This window comes from Lepeophtheirus salmonis, chromosome 7 (assembly GCF_016086655.4).
Source record: "Lepeophtheirus salmonis chromosome 7, UVic_Lsal_1.4, whole genome shotgun sequence".
Taxonomy (NCBI): Eukaryota; Metazoa; Arthropoda; class Copepoda; order Siphonostomatoida; family Caligidae; genus Lepeophtheirus; species Lepeophtheirus salmonis.
In genome coordinates this window covers 23,155,771-23,173,040 of record NC_052137.2, presented here as the reverse complement: position 1 = coordinate 23,173,040, position 17,270 = coordinate 23,155,771, and the positions used below count along the sequence as shown (strand labels likewise).

At 30.5% G+C, this 17,270-nt stretch overlaps 2 protein-coding genes across 2 annotated transcripts; both read left to right on the top strand.

Moving 5' to 3' along the window:
* Positions 1–638: 638 nt before the first annotated feature.
* On the top strand, positions 639–3,660 carry LOC121121469 (uncharacterized). Its single transcript, XM_040716406.2, has 2 exons — positions 639–1,253; positions 3,517–3,660. The coding sequence occupies exons 1-2, from the start codon at positions 696–698 to the stop codon at positions 3,658–3,660; spliced, it is 702 nt and encodes a 233-aa protein (XP_040572340.2). The 5' UTR covers positions 639–695.
* Positions 3,661–9,632: 5,972 nt separating this feature from the next.
* On the top strand, positions 9,633–10,037 carry LOC121122056 (protein lethal(2)essential for life). The gene has a single exon (XM_040717063.2). The coding sequence runs from the start codon at positions 9,633–9,635 to the stop codon at positions 10,035–10,037; it is 405 nt and encodes a 134-aa protein (XP_040572997.1).
* The last annotated feature ends 7,233 nt before the right edge of the window (positions 10,038–17,270 follow it).

Sequence of the window (17,270 nt, the reverse complement as noted above, 5' to 3'; positions counted from 1 at the left end):
AAGGAATTTCTAAACTATATTGAGTGGACGGACTTTCATCTGGGACAGGAGAAGAACAAGCGAATACTGTATTTAAAGCAATTAAAGAATGGAATATAGGACACAAAATCCAAACAATGTGTTTTGACACTACAAGTTTAAATACTGGCAAGAATAATGGAACTTGTGTTACATTTCAAAAGTTACTATGCAAAAAATATCTACCATTTCCTTGTTGAGACCATATATTGGAATTGTTTTCAGCTCCAAGATATTGCAAGAAGATGAAATGTATCGAGTACATAGCCCTATATAATTAATATTTCTACACGAATTAAGATCTCCCTAATTTCACATATGTACGTACTATGTCTGTATGTAGATATCAGGCCTGCTTTAATATTAATATATTTTGTGTGTATTCCAGTTAGATAAAAGCAAGGGAGGAGCTCAAAAATTAGATTATATTATGTACGTAGAACGGAGTGTACGCTCTTATAGGTGAATCATGAAATTCTTCTCGTATATTCAGGAAAAAAGTCGATGGATCTGTAGCCTTTATTTTCTTATGAAATATATTATCTAAAGAACGGAGGTTTTTCTCTCGAATATTCTCACAGAATATTTGTTCTTATAAATACTCCTTCAAGTATTGGAGAATTCATCAGTATAGAAAATCTAAGCAAAAAGTAAACAGTCCAAAAAACAACAACAACATGTCCATAATTCTTCATCAACATCCTTCAAGAGTTCCTGTAACACTAAGAGACTTTATTTGGTCAGATCCCTTTCGTTCTTCAGATTGGAACGACTTTAACAAGGTTCAAAAAAAATTCCTTGATAGTTGTATGGAGTCAACTTCTAGATCTAAAGAATCACAAGTGAAGAAGTGCTCCTGCCGTACTAGAAATACTATAGAACAAAAAGAAGAAAAAGAAATCAAGGAATCTCGGGAGCAACAAGAATCCAAGGATACAAATGAAGCATTAAATCATTTTATAAACAAAGACAATCAAGTCATGCAAATCAAAGATGAAAAAGACAAACTAGAAATTACTTTGGATACTCAACAATTCGAGCCAGAAGAAGTACAAGTTTATGTGAAGGATGGATACATTCATGTTGAAGCGAAACATGAAGAGAGTTCAGAGAATGGAGACAAGTACTCTGCTCAACAATGGGTCAGAAGGTATGCATTACCCAAAAACACTTTACCTGAGACTGTTGTAGCTAATCTCTCATCTGATGGTCTCTTAATGATTACAGCAACAAAAATAAGGAAACAATAGGATCCAGTCAGATCACTGTTCCTATCATTATGAATAAAAATTAATTCATCCTTTTTCCAATTTTACTTTAGATGCATAACTAAAATGTACATAAATATGTTTATAGATCACAAAATAATTTTGTTGTTATAATGTTATCAATCCAGAAAAAATACATCAGTGTTGATATTATTTCCAATAAATTATTTTCAAATTTTTTTTTTTAAATTGAACATTAATTAAAATGATCAATGTCCATATATTAATCTACATCAAGTGGGATTGCGATAAAATTTATCAAAAATAAACTTTATAGTTTGAAACTAACCCTGTAGATCAAAGCTCAACCTTTCAATATTAACACTTATCTTTTACAGACTATGTAAAAATATGTCAAAGTCTACCGTTTCAAATTATGTGTACAAAAGTGAGGTACTCCATTAATACCTTTTCTCACGTTTGCTCCAGATCTTTAAATGGCAACGCATAGGATAGTGATTATAATAATATATGTATTACTGGCAAAGTATTACCCAGCGTTGCTCGAGCTATGGAGGAAGCGGGAAATCACATTGACAATGGTCAAATAAATTGATTTTATTTTAAATTATTCGGAAAATATTTCTACATACCAACAATGGGTATCTTGTATAAGTTTATCCTCACGTTATACAACTCTTTAACTCTTGTAACTTTAGTACTCTGATTATGAATTTAAAAAAAATAAATTTTATAAAGTATAAACAAATGAAAACACTCTTTTGCACTGATTTTGCTAAAAAGAAGAAAATATAATTTATTGACACTGTAAAGTGAAACACAAACGTACCAATTTTATTTTTTTTCGTACTTGCAATCAGAAAAAAGTTATGGAGAATAATATTCTCGAAAAAATAACTCTCGAAAACTGGTTCGTTTTAGCAAACATTACAAAAATTATGTTATAAAATGATTTTGAATTTTATTGACGTATGATGAAAAAAATGAAAAAAAAACGAAAAATTATTCAGAAAATGGCAAATATTTCAGTTTCAGTGTAATTTGTGTTAGAAATTTCTATTCAAACGAATTTTAAGAAATATTTCTACAAACTTTAATTATCTGCAAATCAAATATTCCATTGGAAATACATTTTTTGTACCCGAAAAAAAAACTAAAGTGCAATTTTCACCAATTTTTTATTTTGTCAATAACTTTTTTGATTTTGAATCAATTTTTCAGGGAAGAAGTTTTACACTCCTAGCGAGAAGACGTAATTATTTAGGCTTCTTAGATTTAATTCGAAGCTAGCAGTTTTAAAATAAAGCCAGTGGCCCAAAAAATCATTTATAATTTAGTGCTTACTGTGACAAAAGATATACTTTCTAAATGGTGGCCCAAGGAACTCCAAAGGTGTTGAAAAAAGATCGAAAATATATTACTTCATATGCACAAGTGACGAAGAAGGGTCAATATATTTTTAAGAAAAAGAATAATTAGGAGTAGATGAAAAAAAGGATTAATACGTGAGAAAAGAAGGGGGTGAGCGTAAGATTAAAGGAATTTTCGTTTTTGAATTTAGAGATGAGAAGAATGGAAAAAGAAAAGTATATAACATTACTATAAATATGGAGATTTTGGCTAAAAATCTTATTGAGTTGGGCTTAGATTCCGAAGATATGATAAAAATTTATACATTCTGGAACTATGGAGAAGTAGTAATAGAAGTTAAAAAAATTTCATAAAAAAATTGACAAGAAAGAAAACTCTCTTAGAATCAAATGTTTGACAAGCAAAAGAATGAAAGGAGTGCAAGATTATGAGCTCATCAAGGCTACAACAGGATTGAAGAAAAGAACATTTATAATTCCAAATGCAGTAAGGATCCCTAACCTGGAGGGCGTAACTTCAGGGATGGAGTCTTTGGGAGAAGAAGTTGAGGCTTACTATCAAGCACAGAGGCCCCAAGAATATGAAGGTGAATTCGCCAAAAAAATATTCAAAGAACCAGTAAGGTCAATGAATATTTTTGTAAAAATGAAGACTTCGCTAGATATCCCTCAATTAATTCCAATTGGAGAAAGATTGGTGAAATTAGAACGTAGTCTTATTGAAAAACAATGCCTCATATTGCATAGAAATTGGATTGAATGTATAGTGAGGAAAAATGGATTGCCAAGGAACTCCCGTAGTAAATATTTTGAAAAACTGAAAGAAATTTATGTACAAACACAAGGAAGTAAATCGGCATTCAACGCTAGAGGGTGGCCATTTATCACAATCAAACTTTTCTGAAGATAAAGTTGAGGAAACCCAGAAAGATGTTCAGGTTCAGGAATTCAATCAAAATGACGAGATTGAAGAGACTGATCTAGTTGCAGATGGACTTTCATCTGAGGAAGCTGTTCCTTCATCATTGTATTTGGAACTCTAGATAATAGGGAATGATATATTTCAGAAGAAATGCGAAAACCACATCAAGAAATGGTAGGAGTTTGAAAAAAAAGAACGGAGAGATCGGAGATACCATGGTATCTACAGAGAATGATGAATTTCAAAAGACGAAGACTCCACTAAGGATTCAGATCATGGAAGGGGCTTGAGAGAAGACTGGTAAATTGTACTAAGAAACAAAGCTAATGCTCCCAAAAATCCAAAGAAGATTGATAGTCTGCATAAAAGGCTGATAAGGAGAGTCCTGCGGGGGAGGATGCGAAGAGAAAGAAAGAAAACAGAAACTAGTAACACGGGAAAACTTCAAAAGATCATTTTTCTCATTTACTGAAATTTCAATATGATATCACATAAAGATAGTTCAGCAAGAAAAAATTAGCACAAAGATACCAAAACTCAAGCAAAGCAAGTGATCTTAACAGCTCACAAACAAGACAAAAATTCGATATATTTTCCAGAATCTAAGATCTCTCAAAAATTATCAAAGACGATATGACTACATTGATTACCTTAAAGGCAAAGATAAAGATTGTCTGCAGGATCCAAAAATAGATGAAGAAAATTTTAAATGTTTTGTAGATTATGCTAAATGTGACCCAAAAGAATTTATAGACTATAAAAACTGTATTGATAATAAAGAGGGGCGTGGACTATGATTAGAAAATGGTCTGGTATATAATCAAGAAGGCTATATCGTAAAAGTTTCACTTTTGGCTCATTTGATATCATAGAGGTTACACTCTATGAAGGAAAAATTGTTGTAGTAAATATTTATGGTACAAATGAAGACAGAGCAGAAATTTACATAGAAATAAACGACATACTATGTAATCTTGGGAACTTAAAAATAATAATTTTCCGGGATTTGAATCAATTTTTTTGATAAAGACTCTGACTCCATCAACTATCGAGGAGAATATAACCTAAAATCAAGTAACTTTTGGAGATTCTGATGGAGGACTTCAGAATGTTTGATGCAATTAAATACTGGTATAAGGGCAGCTTTGTTGATACGTGGTCAACTAAAACCAAAAAAAGTCGTATAGATCATACAATTTTTAGTAGGGAGTTGAACAAAAAAATTAAAAGTATCAAAATAATGAATAACGGAAGTTCGGACCATAAAGCACTCACTTTAAGGCTCTCACTTAGTAGACAAAAAAGGAGATGGTTTATTCCGAAGAAGATGGTTTTTGCACCAGGGATATCAATATCAATGCCCGTACATTGGGATTTAAAACGGAGAGGGTATTTATCGGAAAATAATTAGGGTCAGACTAGAGATAAAGTAACACAATATGTAATGTATTTAAAGAAATACAACAGAACTTCATTCAAGCCACATTCCTATATGTTGTGTTTATATAATGATCATTAATGAATTTAATTAATAAAATTATTATCTTGCTTAAAAACACTCAATAATTTACATATATGACATTAAATATATTTTGGATTCTAAAGTAAATTAGTCATGTTAAGAGTTTAAAAAAAATGTGTATTCATTATAATATTAATTTAAATACACCATTTTTCGACTAAATGTCTCAAATTATCCTTTTAGCCAAAAAAAATTCAAGTTGTCTTTCGTGGAAGTAACTCTTTGCAAATTGTTAAGAGGGGAATAGTTTTTCATGAAAATAAAAATATAAATTAGGTAAAAAATAGGTTTATAATTAATTAGAAATGTTAATTTGAATAGTAAAAACCATTAAAGTATTATTTTTTTCAAATTTTATTAAAATTAATACAAATTTAAAATTTAAGATGATAAATTCAAAAAGAATAGTTAATTAACTAATTAAAATATTTCCCTTGGTGTATATTATTAAAAATACTAATTTCGTTAATTAAAAACAAGTTTAAAAGTAGTTATTTCTTTTTATTCTACAAAAAAGCTATAATTTTTTACTATATTGTGATCAAAAATGAGGAGTTTATTAGATTTCCATAGAAAAAGTTTATTTTTGTCCTTTTTTCTACCTTACAACTAAATGTTACATTAATTTGTTTGGTATATTAGTATAACTTATATGTCTCTGCATTAAAATGATGGATTCATGGCCAATCATCTCAAATCAAGAGCAAAACAAAGTTGAAATTTTGTCGGCTATTGTTTATGTTTTAGTAATAGCAGTTTTTTGAAAAAGATCTTTTATGAAACTATATAAGACTGCCTATACAACAGGCCTGCTTTAAAATAAATATTTTATGAGGATATTTCAGTAAGAGAAAAAAAAAGGCAGGAGCTAAAGACGTAGGAACTATGATTGTGAAGTGTACATTTATATATGTGAATCTTGACATTTTTCTGGTATATTCAGGAATAAGGTCGATGGTTCTGGAGCCTTCCTTGGTTATAAAATATATTTTCTAAAGAACAAAGGGTTTTTCAAAGAGAGGGTCCATTTTTCTGTCCCTCACAGTTCAATTTCTCCAATTCAGGTCAAAGATAAAGGAAATTAAAACTTTTTTTTTAAATCTAGAAACATGTCTCTACAGTTTTTTGTTTTTTATTTAGATCCTTTAAGGCTAGAACAACACTTAGTCATGTACAAAGTGGCCTGGAAAACATACTAAAGATTGGTATACATCTTATATGAAAAATCACCCAATCGATAAATAATTTTATAAAAATTATAGGATAAGTTATGCAATGTATCACGTGAATCAAAAAGGTCAGTCTGGTGAAAAGTTGCCACTTCTAAATAGAAATCCTTCCATTTGAATGAATTTATCTGGGACCCCTACCGAATCCCCCTTTTGTCCAGAGAGGTTTTTGTATCAAGTAAAATAATTTTATCGTATTAAAATTCCTAAAAACTAAATCTGCCACTTCTTAAAGACATTGAACATTGTGTGTCCCTGTATTTAGTAAGAAAATACACGAAAAAAGATAAAAATCCTTTATGAAATGGAAAAGATTCATTTATGTTTATATTTTATTTTTATTCTATATAAATTTGTGTTTAATAATGTGGATTGGATTAATATTAATAGTATACGTGTCACCATGCATTAACATTTTGCCCGGAAGTCTGAGACCCACAATTATTAAAGTTATTTAATCTGTAGAACACGAAAATGATAAATATAGGTTTTGCCTTTTTAAGCCTTTTTTTTTAAATCAGTTTACTTTTACAGTATAACTACTATTCAGTACCCTATTTTACCATGAAATAACTATATAGATGAAAATCAAAGTAAATAGCCTATGGATACAAACATTGCATCATTTGAAAAATGAACTATTAATTAATTTATCTTGATTACAATTAATAAAAAAATGTATATAACTACCAAAAAACAGATTAATATAAAAGACCTTAATAAGAAGCTAATATCTTTGTTATTTGTTTCTTCAAGTGCTTTTTGTTCTAGCTGAAATAGTCATTAGTTTTAATTTTTTTTTTTTTTAAACCTTTAAAAATGGTCAATTTTGATGGATTTTTGGTCAATTTCGTCTTTAATATTTACTAAGAAATTTTCATAAATTAAGCTGGTGAAGTTGCGTTGAATATAGATTACAATAATATTCTGAAAACAAAATGAATTGCTTATGAGTTTTATATCTATCAACTATTTTGAATATGAAGCATCCTTTTTTTTTATTTTAAAATTGACAAGATGTATTCTTGTCTTTAATTGTATACATTACAGATAGCACATTGCACAGATGGGGAATGACAATATATTATTTTAATTTCAACGGCTCGTTCTTTGCTTTGACAATCAATCAAATCGAAGATAAGATACATGTTACATACAAAACATTAAAACTTTACGACAACACTGTATGTAAATATATATTTTAGGAACCCTCAAAGATAGCAATAATTATTAACATAAACAAATAAAAAAAATAAGAGTAATCTTTGAAAAAATAAATGGACCCCTTTGAGAAAGTGTGAAGGTTGTTTATTTTTATTAAGTCAATTTTGAATAGTACAAACTGAAATGAAAGATGTTTCCAACTTTTTTAAATTAATAAAATAATTTCAAATATAAGTTGATCAATTTGATAAAAAAAAAAGTTAATACTTATTAAAAGATTTTATATACTGTCAACTAAGATTGATAATTTAATATTAGTACATAAAAAATTTCGAAACAAAAAATATAGCTAACTTTTGGAATATTAACTTTTTAAAGGTTAAAAATTGGTTTTTATTTTACAAAAACTTTTTTTTATAATATTGTTATCCAAAATGATCCATTTCATTTTCATGTCTCTGCTTTAAGATAATACAATTAGGGGTCCATTATCTCAAAGTTGAAAATAATGCATATATGATCAAAATAACGTCAATTGAAGTTGATTGAAATTTAACTCATGAACCTTTTTTTAATTTCTTTATCATTTTGCAAACCAAAAATTGGACTGATAAATATCAAAATGTGCAATTACATTTAATTTAAATTAAATTCAACGAAAAAAAATTAACATTTGCATTCATTTTGTTCTTTTTTCTTGATGATGTATCAAATAAATTCTGACTTCTACCTCCTTATTGCAAGAAGACATATCCTTCCTCTTACACCAGTGAGAAAAAGGATGAAAAGGGTCCATGGTTGGATTTGATGAAAGCCCTGCAGCCAAGGAACAGCCTTTAAAAAAGGCAAGGGAGGGAGCAAGGTAGAACTTAATCATGCAATCTTCTTCATTAATCTCTGAAGCTAGTACTTTTGATGAGCAAACTAATGAAATTATGGATGACAATAGTGAAGATGAAATGCCAATGTATACTCCAAAAGAAGCAAAAAAAAAACATTTTATTATTTCTTTGATTGAACCACTGAAAATCAGTTTTTATATTATTAGAAGCAGGTAAATGCTGGGCCACAATGTGAAAGAATTTTCATTTAAAAGAGAAAAAATTCGTCAAAATAGGGCAAAGTACAGACTCAAAAAAAGAAATATATTTAATATCAATGCAACGTTTAGTCGAGAAGTTCCTCTTGTCACACATTGGGACGGAAAAATGATTCCAAATCTTAATGAAACCGAACAAAGGATCGATTATCTGTGTCAGTTTCCAGAAAAGGAATTTCTAAACTATATTGAGTGGACGGACTTTCATCTGGGACAGGAGAAGAACAAGGGAATACTGTATTTAAAGCAAGAAAAGAATGGAATATTGGACACAAAATCTTTAAACAATGTGTTTTGACACTACAAGTTTAAATACTGGCAAGAATAATGGAACTTGTGTTACATTTCAAAAATTACTATGCAAAAACTATCAACCATTTCCTTGTTGAGACCATATATTGGAATTAGTTATTGGAATTGTTTTCAGCTCCAAGATATTGCAAGAAGATGATATGTATTGGGTATATAGCCATATATAATTAATATTCCTACACGAATTAAGATCTTCCTAATTACACACATGTCCGTACTATGTCTGTATGTAGATATCAGGCCTGCTTTAATATTAATATATTATTATGTGTGTATTCCAGTGAGATAAAAGCAAGGGAGGAGCTCAAAAATGAGATTATATTATGTACGTAGAACGGAGTGTACGCTCTTATAGGTGAATCATGACATTCTTCTCGTATATTCAGGAAAAAAGTCGATGGCTCTGGAGCCTTTATTTTCTTATGAAATATATTATCTAAAGAACGAAGGTTTTTCTCTCGAAATTTCTAACAGAATATTTGTTCTTATAAATACTCCTTCAAGTATTGGAGAATTCATCAGTATAGAAAATCTAAGCAAAAAGTAAACAGTCCAAAAAACAACAACAACATGTCCATAATTCTTCATCAACATCCTTCAAGAGTTCCTGTAACACTAAGGGACTTTGTTTGCTCAGATCCCATTCGTTTTTCAACTTGGAACGACTTTAACAAAACTCAAAAAAAATTCCGTAGAAGTTGTATGGCGTCAACTTTAGCTCTAAAGAATCACAAGTGAAGAAGTGTTCCTGCCGTACTAGAAATACTATGGAACAAAAAGAAATCAAGGATTCTCAACAAGAATCCAAGGATACAAATGAAGCATTAAATCTTTTCAAAAACAAAGACAATCAAGTCATGCAAATCAAAGATGAAGAAGACAAACTAGAAATTACTTTGGATACTCAACAATTCAAGCCAGAAGAAGTACAAGTTTATGTGAAGGATGGATACATTCATGTTGAAGCGAAACATGAAGAGAGTTCAGAGAGTGGAGACAAGTACTCTGCTCAACAATGGGTCAGAAGGTATGCATTACCCAAAAACACTTTACCAGAGACCGTTGTAGCTAATCTCTCATCTGATGGTCTCTTAATGATTACAGCAACAAAAAATAAGGAAACAATAGGATCCAGTCAGATCACTGTTCCTATCAGCATGATTAAAAATTAATTCATCCTTGTTACAAGTTTACTTTAGATGCATAACTAAAATGTTCATAAATATGTTTATAGATCCCAAAATAATTTTGTTGTTATAATGTTATAAATCCAGAAAAAATACATCAATGTTTATATTATATAGAATAAATTATTTTTACATTTTTTTTTTAAATTGAACATTAATTGAAATGATCAATGTCCATATATTAACCTACATCAAGTGGGATTGCGATAAAATTTATCAAAAATAAACTTTATAGCTTGAAACTAACCCTCTAGATGTCACTATTAACACTTATCTTTTACAGACTATGTAAAAATATGTCAAAGTCTACCATTTCAAATTATGTATACAAAAGTGAGTTACTCCATTATTACCTTTTTTTACGTTTGCTCCAGATCTTTAAATGGGAACGCATAGGATAGTGATTATAATAATATATGTATTACTGGCAAAGGATTACCCAGCATTGCTCGAGCTAAGGAGGAAGCAGGAAATCACATTGACAATGGTCAAATAAATTGATTTTTTTTTCAATTATTTTGAAAATACTTCTACATATCAATAATGGGTATCTTGTATAAGTTTACCCTCACCTCATACTCTCTCTTTCTATCTCAAAATTTGAAACAGTGACAGAGGATAGTGAAAATTCAATGCTCTTAACCTTTCAATAGTAAGGAAATAACATCTGTACGACAAGCATAGGGACCTGAAGTCTATCCTGATGTCAAAGTTCCACGTGAATGAGGGGTTATACCCTAATTTGTTAAGGCTATTGGCATTGAGATGTAACACTTTGGAGGAAAATGATCGAGTGTGCAACTTATTTGTCGATGAGATATCATGGCGCAAATTTGTAGATTTTGACCATATCCTTGATGTGTTGCAGAGGATCAAGTATTATAATATTTTTCTAGATATTGTTTAAAAACTCTCAACAATATCCATGTTGCTTCTTGTGAGACATGCATTTATAAAAATATGCAGACTTGTAGCTGAAAAGATACGATACAGACTCATCAATCTTTATCCGTGCACGACTTGAGATGACAAAATATGTTACGAACATTTTAATTAAGGGCAACTTCTGCTCCTTCCGTCACTTACCATACAATGGGATTCTTAAGCTCCTAAAAATCACTATTCTTATGTAAATATGGCCTTCAATATTTTGACAAGACTTTGTTTGTGAAAATTTAGCTCTACATATTGTCCGTACTTTGCTGCACTATAAAGTCAAATGGATAAAAAACGAGCTAAAAAACACAATCAAAAAGAGCCAAAAGAAACTAAAAATTATAAAGCATTCTTAAAAGTTGTCACATATCATAGAAATTTGCAATAAATATCTTTTTATGTAATACTTTATATCATCATTGTAATTGTTCATAAGATTAGTTATATTCACTGGGCGCACGAGGGAGCCACTATCAACATAAGTCACAATATTGCCTTACTAGATGTGTGTACTTATACATATGTATATGCTCTGTGGTTTCATTGCCCCAAATACTCTTACTATTGGCTTTTGTAACTTTAGTACTCTGATTATGAATTTTAAAAAAATAAATTTTATAAAGTATATTTACTTTTAAGAAAAAGAATAATTAGGAGTAGATGAAAAAAAGGATTAATACGTGAGAAAAGAAGGGGGTGAGCGTATGAGTAAAGGAATTTTCGTTTTTGAATTTAGAGATGAGAGGAATGTAAGAAGAAAAATATATAACATTACAATAAATATGGAGATTTTAGCTAAAATTCGTATTGAGTTGGGCTTATATTCCGAAGATATGATAAAAATTTGTACATTCTGGAACTATGGAGAAGTAGCAATAGAAGTTAAAAATTTTCATAAAAAAATTGACAAGAAAGAAAACTCTCTTAGAATCAAATGTTTGACAAGCAAAAGAATGAAAGGAGTGCAAGATTATGAGCTCATCAAGGCTACAACAGGATTGAAGAAAAGAACATTTATAATTCCAAATACACTAAGATATCCCTCAATTAATTCCAATTGGAGAGAGATTGGTGAAATTAGAACGTAGTCTTATTGAAAAACAATGCCTCATATTGCATAGAGATTGGATTGAATGTATAGTGGGGAAAAATGGATTGCCAAGGAACTCCCGTAGTAAATATTTTGAAAAACTGAATGAAATTTATGTACAAAACCAAGGAAGTAAATCGGCATTCACCGCTAGAGGGTGGCCATTTATCAAAATCAAACTTTTCTGAAGATAAAGTTGAGGAAACCGAGAAAGATGTTCAGGTTCAGGAATTCAATCAAAATGACGAGATTGAAGAGACTGCTCTAGTTGCAGATGGACTTTCATCTGAGGAAGCTGTTCCTTCATCATTGTATTTGGAACTCTAGTTAATAGGGAATGATATATTTCAGAGGAAATGCGAAAACCACCGCAAGAAATGGTAGGGAGTTTGAAGAAAAAGAACGGAGAGAGATCGGAGATACCATGGTATCTACAGAGAATGATGAATTTCAAAAGACGAAGACTCCACTAAGGATTCAGATCAAGGAAGGGGCTTGAGAGAAGACTGGTAAATTGTACTAAGAAACAAAGCTAATGCTCCCAAAAAGCCAAAGAAGATTGATAGTCTGCATAAAAGACTGATAAGGAGTCCTGCGGGGGAGGATGCGAAGTGAAAGAAGGAAAACAGAAACTAGTAACACGGGAAAACTTCAAAAGATCATTTTTCTCATTTACTGAAATTTCAATATGATATCACATAAAGATAGTTCAGCAAGAAAAAATTAGCACAAAGGTACCAAAACTCAAGCAAAGCAAGTGATCTTAACATTTCACAAACAAAACAAAAATTCGATATATTTTTCCAGAATGTAAGATCTCTCAAAAATTATCAAAGACGACATGACTACATTGATTACCTTAAAGGCAAAGATAAAGATTGTCTGCAGGATCCAAAAATAGATGAAGAAAATTTTAAATGTTTTGTAGATTATGCTAAATGTGACCCAAAAGAATGTATACACTATAGAAACTGTATTGATAATAAAAGAGGGCCGTGGAATATGATTAGAAAATGGTCTGGTATTCAATCAAGAAGACTATATCGTAATAGTTTCACTTTTGGCTCATTTGACATCATACAGGTTCTATGAAGGAAAAATTGTTGTAGCAAATATTTATGGTACAAATGAAGACAGAGCGGAATCTTACGAATAAATATACAATATACTAAGTAATCTTGGGAACTTAAAAATAATCATTAACCGGGATTTGAATCTTTTTTTTGATAAAGACTCTGACTCCATCAACTATCGAGGAGAATATAACCTAAAATCAAGGAACTTTTGGAGATTCTGATGGAGGACTTGAGAATGTTTGATGCAATTAAATACTGGTATAAGGGCAGCTTTGTTGATACGTGGTCAACTAAAACCAAAAAAAGTCGTATAGATCATATAATTTTTAGTAGGGAGTTGACCAAAAAAATTAAAAACATCAAAATAATGAATAACGGACGTTCGGACCATAAAGCACTCACTTTAAGGGTCTCACTTAGTAGACAAAAAAGGAGATAGGTTATTCTGAAGAAGATATTGAAAAACACAAAATCCATAAAGAGGGCTTCTCTAGAATTGAATAAGGCTATAGAAAAATCATCCAAATAGCGAAAACAAACATATCAAGTCCTTTTTTTATGAAAATAGCGTCTCTGAGCTACCTTCTACCTATGTATCTTGGTCGCAGAGGGAATCAGGAAAACAGGAAATTATGCCTTCTATCTTAAATCACAGAATAATTTCACTTATACCAAAACCTGATAGCTCCACTTCTGATCCAACAAGCTTGTGTCTAATAACTCTACTTAAAGTTTTGTACAAAATAATAACTGGTGCAATTACTCAAAAGATAATGCTTACTCTAACCAGCATCATTCCTGGGAAACAAATGGGATTCATGCCCAAAAGGCCTATATATTACATAACGTTAAATAAAGCAGGAATTACTAAAAATGCCATGAATAGAGATACTTTTAGAGTAATAATCGCAATGGATTGGTGTGAAGGCTTTGATACCATAAGCCATCGATTTGTTCTAAAACAAATAGAATTAAATTTTGACGGTGACATTTTTGACATGGTCAGAGGTTGCATTTCAAAGGCAGTCTCTTTCTTATATATGAATGGAGTTTTCTCCAAAGCAATAAAGTGCAAAAGAGGTGCTTGTCAAGGTGACCCTTTATCTCCATATCTTTTTAACTTGGCACCATAGATAAATGGTTCATTTTTGCAAATATTGCAAAAAAAGAAATAATAAAATGTTCCGGAAATCATAAATACCCCATCGAAATGATAGGGTTTCAAATTTGATGTCATAATTTTGTGTCATTTCTTCTTAAAAATTGACGCTTGATGAAAAATAAGAGGGAAAAAATGCCACTCCTGTCCTAGCATGACCAGGTTAAAAAGAGGCACCCATTCAAAGATTCATTTTCCTAGGTCCAACACGGGGCACCGATAAAGGACACAAACACACAAAATACATTATATAGAGAGAGATTACTAATACAGTATTAGTAATCTCTAAGTTTAATAGAAATACAATGTTAGACAATATTTATATTAGCCTTGAGTATAATCCAGGTGTTAGAAATCTTATTGGCAGAGGAAGTCTTGAACGCAACATATTTTAAAATATAATTCCGTGAGAGCCATACCATATATTTAATAGTAAATACAAGTAAATGTGTGCAGGAAGTGTGTAAGACTTCTGTAATTCTGAAGTCTTTGAATTCTTATTAATAAAGTGGCTGGCTGCATTCACTGATCCTTCACACAATAGGAAATCAGAACTATAACCAAAGGCGTCCGCAGGATTATTTATATATATTTTTTTAGGGGGGGGCTTGGCTTTTGGAATATAAAAATAACTTTCAATAAATTATAATTTTTCCTCTGGTGCATAATTTGCACCAATGATCTTATTAAATAATTTTTTTATTTTCACTTGATTTTTTTTTATTATTAAAAACCAGAAATTCAATGATTGGGGGCTACAGCCCCCTTGATAACGTTGTGCCACACTGAATATAGCAGCTATCACCAGGATTGCTACAATATTTTAACGTTATCATTTTTTTTATTAAAAATTTGTCTTCGAACCAGGTGTAGTCATCAAAAGAGCCACATCTAGCTCGCCAGCCATAGGTTCCCGACTTCCGGTATAATCCTTCGAAACCTCCAATATTAAAAAGTAGTGATAGGTCTTAAGTTTTTCAAGAGGTTCATTATATGATTTTTATTTAGTAAAACTCGTCGAGTAGCTCCACGAGCCGAGTTGACTCACGACATATCACTGATAAAAAGGAGAGTGACCCGGTATCTGAAAAAATGATACGGAGGTACAGATATAGAACTACTCGAACTCTTGGTAGGGAGGTACGGATATGGAATTTGAAACAAATGTTCGGTGCCCAGTTCTGCTAATGCGCATAGCATAACTTAATTTTACAGGAAACAGAAGTATTTTAAAATTTATCAGTTTACTTGAAGACCATAATGATATCCTTTATATAAAAACATCTTCGATAACAAAGTTACTCGTAATGATAGTTCCTTTTAAAACATAAGACTTCATCTTCTTAATGATAAGTCTAGTAACATTGCAAAGATTGGGAACATCTATATTTCTTAACAAAATTGTTTAAACTTCAAATTTTAATGGCAACTTATGTGAAGACATTCCAGGTAGCTGCGTAAAATTAAGAAACTCAGTTGACTTTGGCATATGTATCCATAACCTCATCAACAGCCGGATATGTTCATAAGCACCAAGGTATTTTACAAAAAAGATCTTCACAGATTTGATCGACTTTTTTATTCTTTAGTACAAGAATTGCATAAAATTATCTGGAAGTTCTGCTAAAGAAGAACATTTATTTCCACAATACCATTTCATTATCCTATCGTGGACATCTTCTGGGATCTTTTCGTCTCTTTTTCTTTTTAACTAAGATGCAAAGAGCGTCACACACGCTCATTGCTACGTTGTTATTTCTTGTCTACCAAAGGCATTTTGTACTTCTATTTTTAGTAAAAAGAAGTCTTTGCTTGTCTATCAGGCACAATATTTTAAGATATTAAACGTACACTCAAAACGAGATGTCGAAAAACATACAAACTTTACTCTGGATATCTAGGTACGTTTGTCACTCATGAGTCATGAATCATGATTCAAGAGTCATTAATTAGGAATTATTATACTATATAGTAATTCATGAATTAATCTTCTATTCCATTTAAGGTTTATTTTTTCCATATTAATCAACGGATTATTTATATGTTATGGGCTACAAAACCTCAGCATTCTTAATATTTTTCCCTAAATCTATCTTTAACAACTCTAAAAATTACATCTTTTTGGAGGTGCTATTTTTGAATTCAAGTTGGGTTATTTTTCTTTCATAAAAAAATGATATCAATTATTTAGTATTGCCTAAAGTGAGTAAACTACAAGTTTCAAATAAGTCATCTTTACTTACTACTTAAACCTATTTTCATTAATTCAGATTAAGATAAACAAATATAGGGATTTTTTAAACTAGAGACATTTTAATATAATTTTTAGTATGTTTTTTTTTTGTTGAAAAATGAATCTGAACTAGGGTTTCTCATTTCCAAATCAATACTTTTTTTGATTACAGGATCCCGTAAGTGAATAATAAATATTGTGATATTTAAATATTTCTTTTATTTAGTTTAGGAATAAAGAATAAAATTTAAACTAGTCTTGCATAAAGATTCTCAATTTCCTTCTTTTTTTATTATTATTATTATCACCAATAGAGCGGGGGTTTTTTTAGAGCCCATGGTTCCCGAATAGTAAATCGTGAACGAGTTATTATCGATTTATATATCACGTCATTTGCATAGCGTTAATCGTAAAAATTGAACTGAGGTTATGTTTTACCCTCTATTTGCTTGTTTGTTAGTCACTAGCAAAAGTAACAGATCGTTTTTGATCAAAATGAGTATGAAGATTATATATAGTGAGAGCAAGAGGCCAATAAATTATGTGAGGTCTAGGTAACACCAAACGTAACAAAAGCATAATTGATCATAACTTTGGAACTAATTAGGATACATGACTCAATTTGATTTTAGGAGTTTCTGCGCTTTACCAAGTGATCATTCAAAATGTAGGATACATGTTTCAAAAAATCATATATTTATTTAAATTGTCATAAGTTTCACAA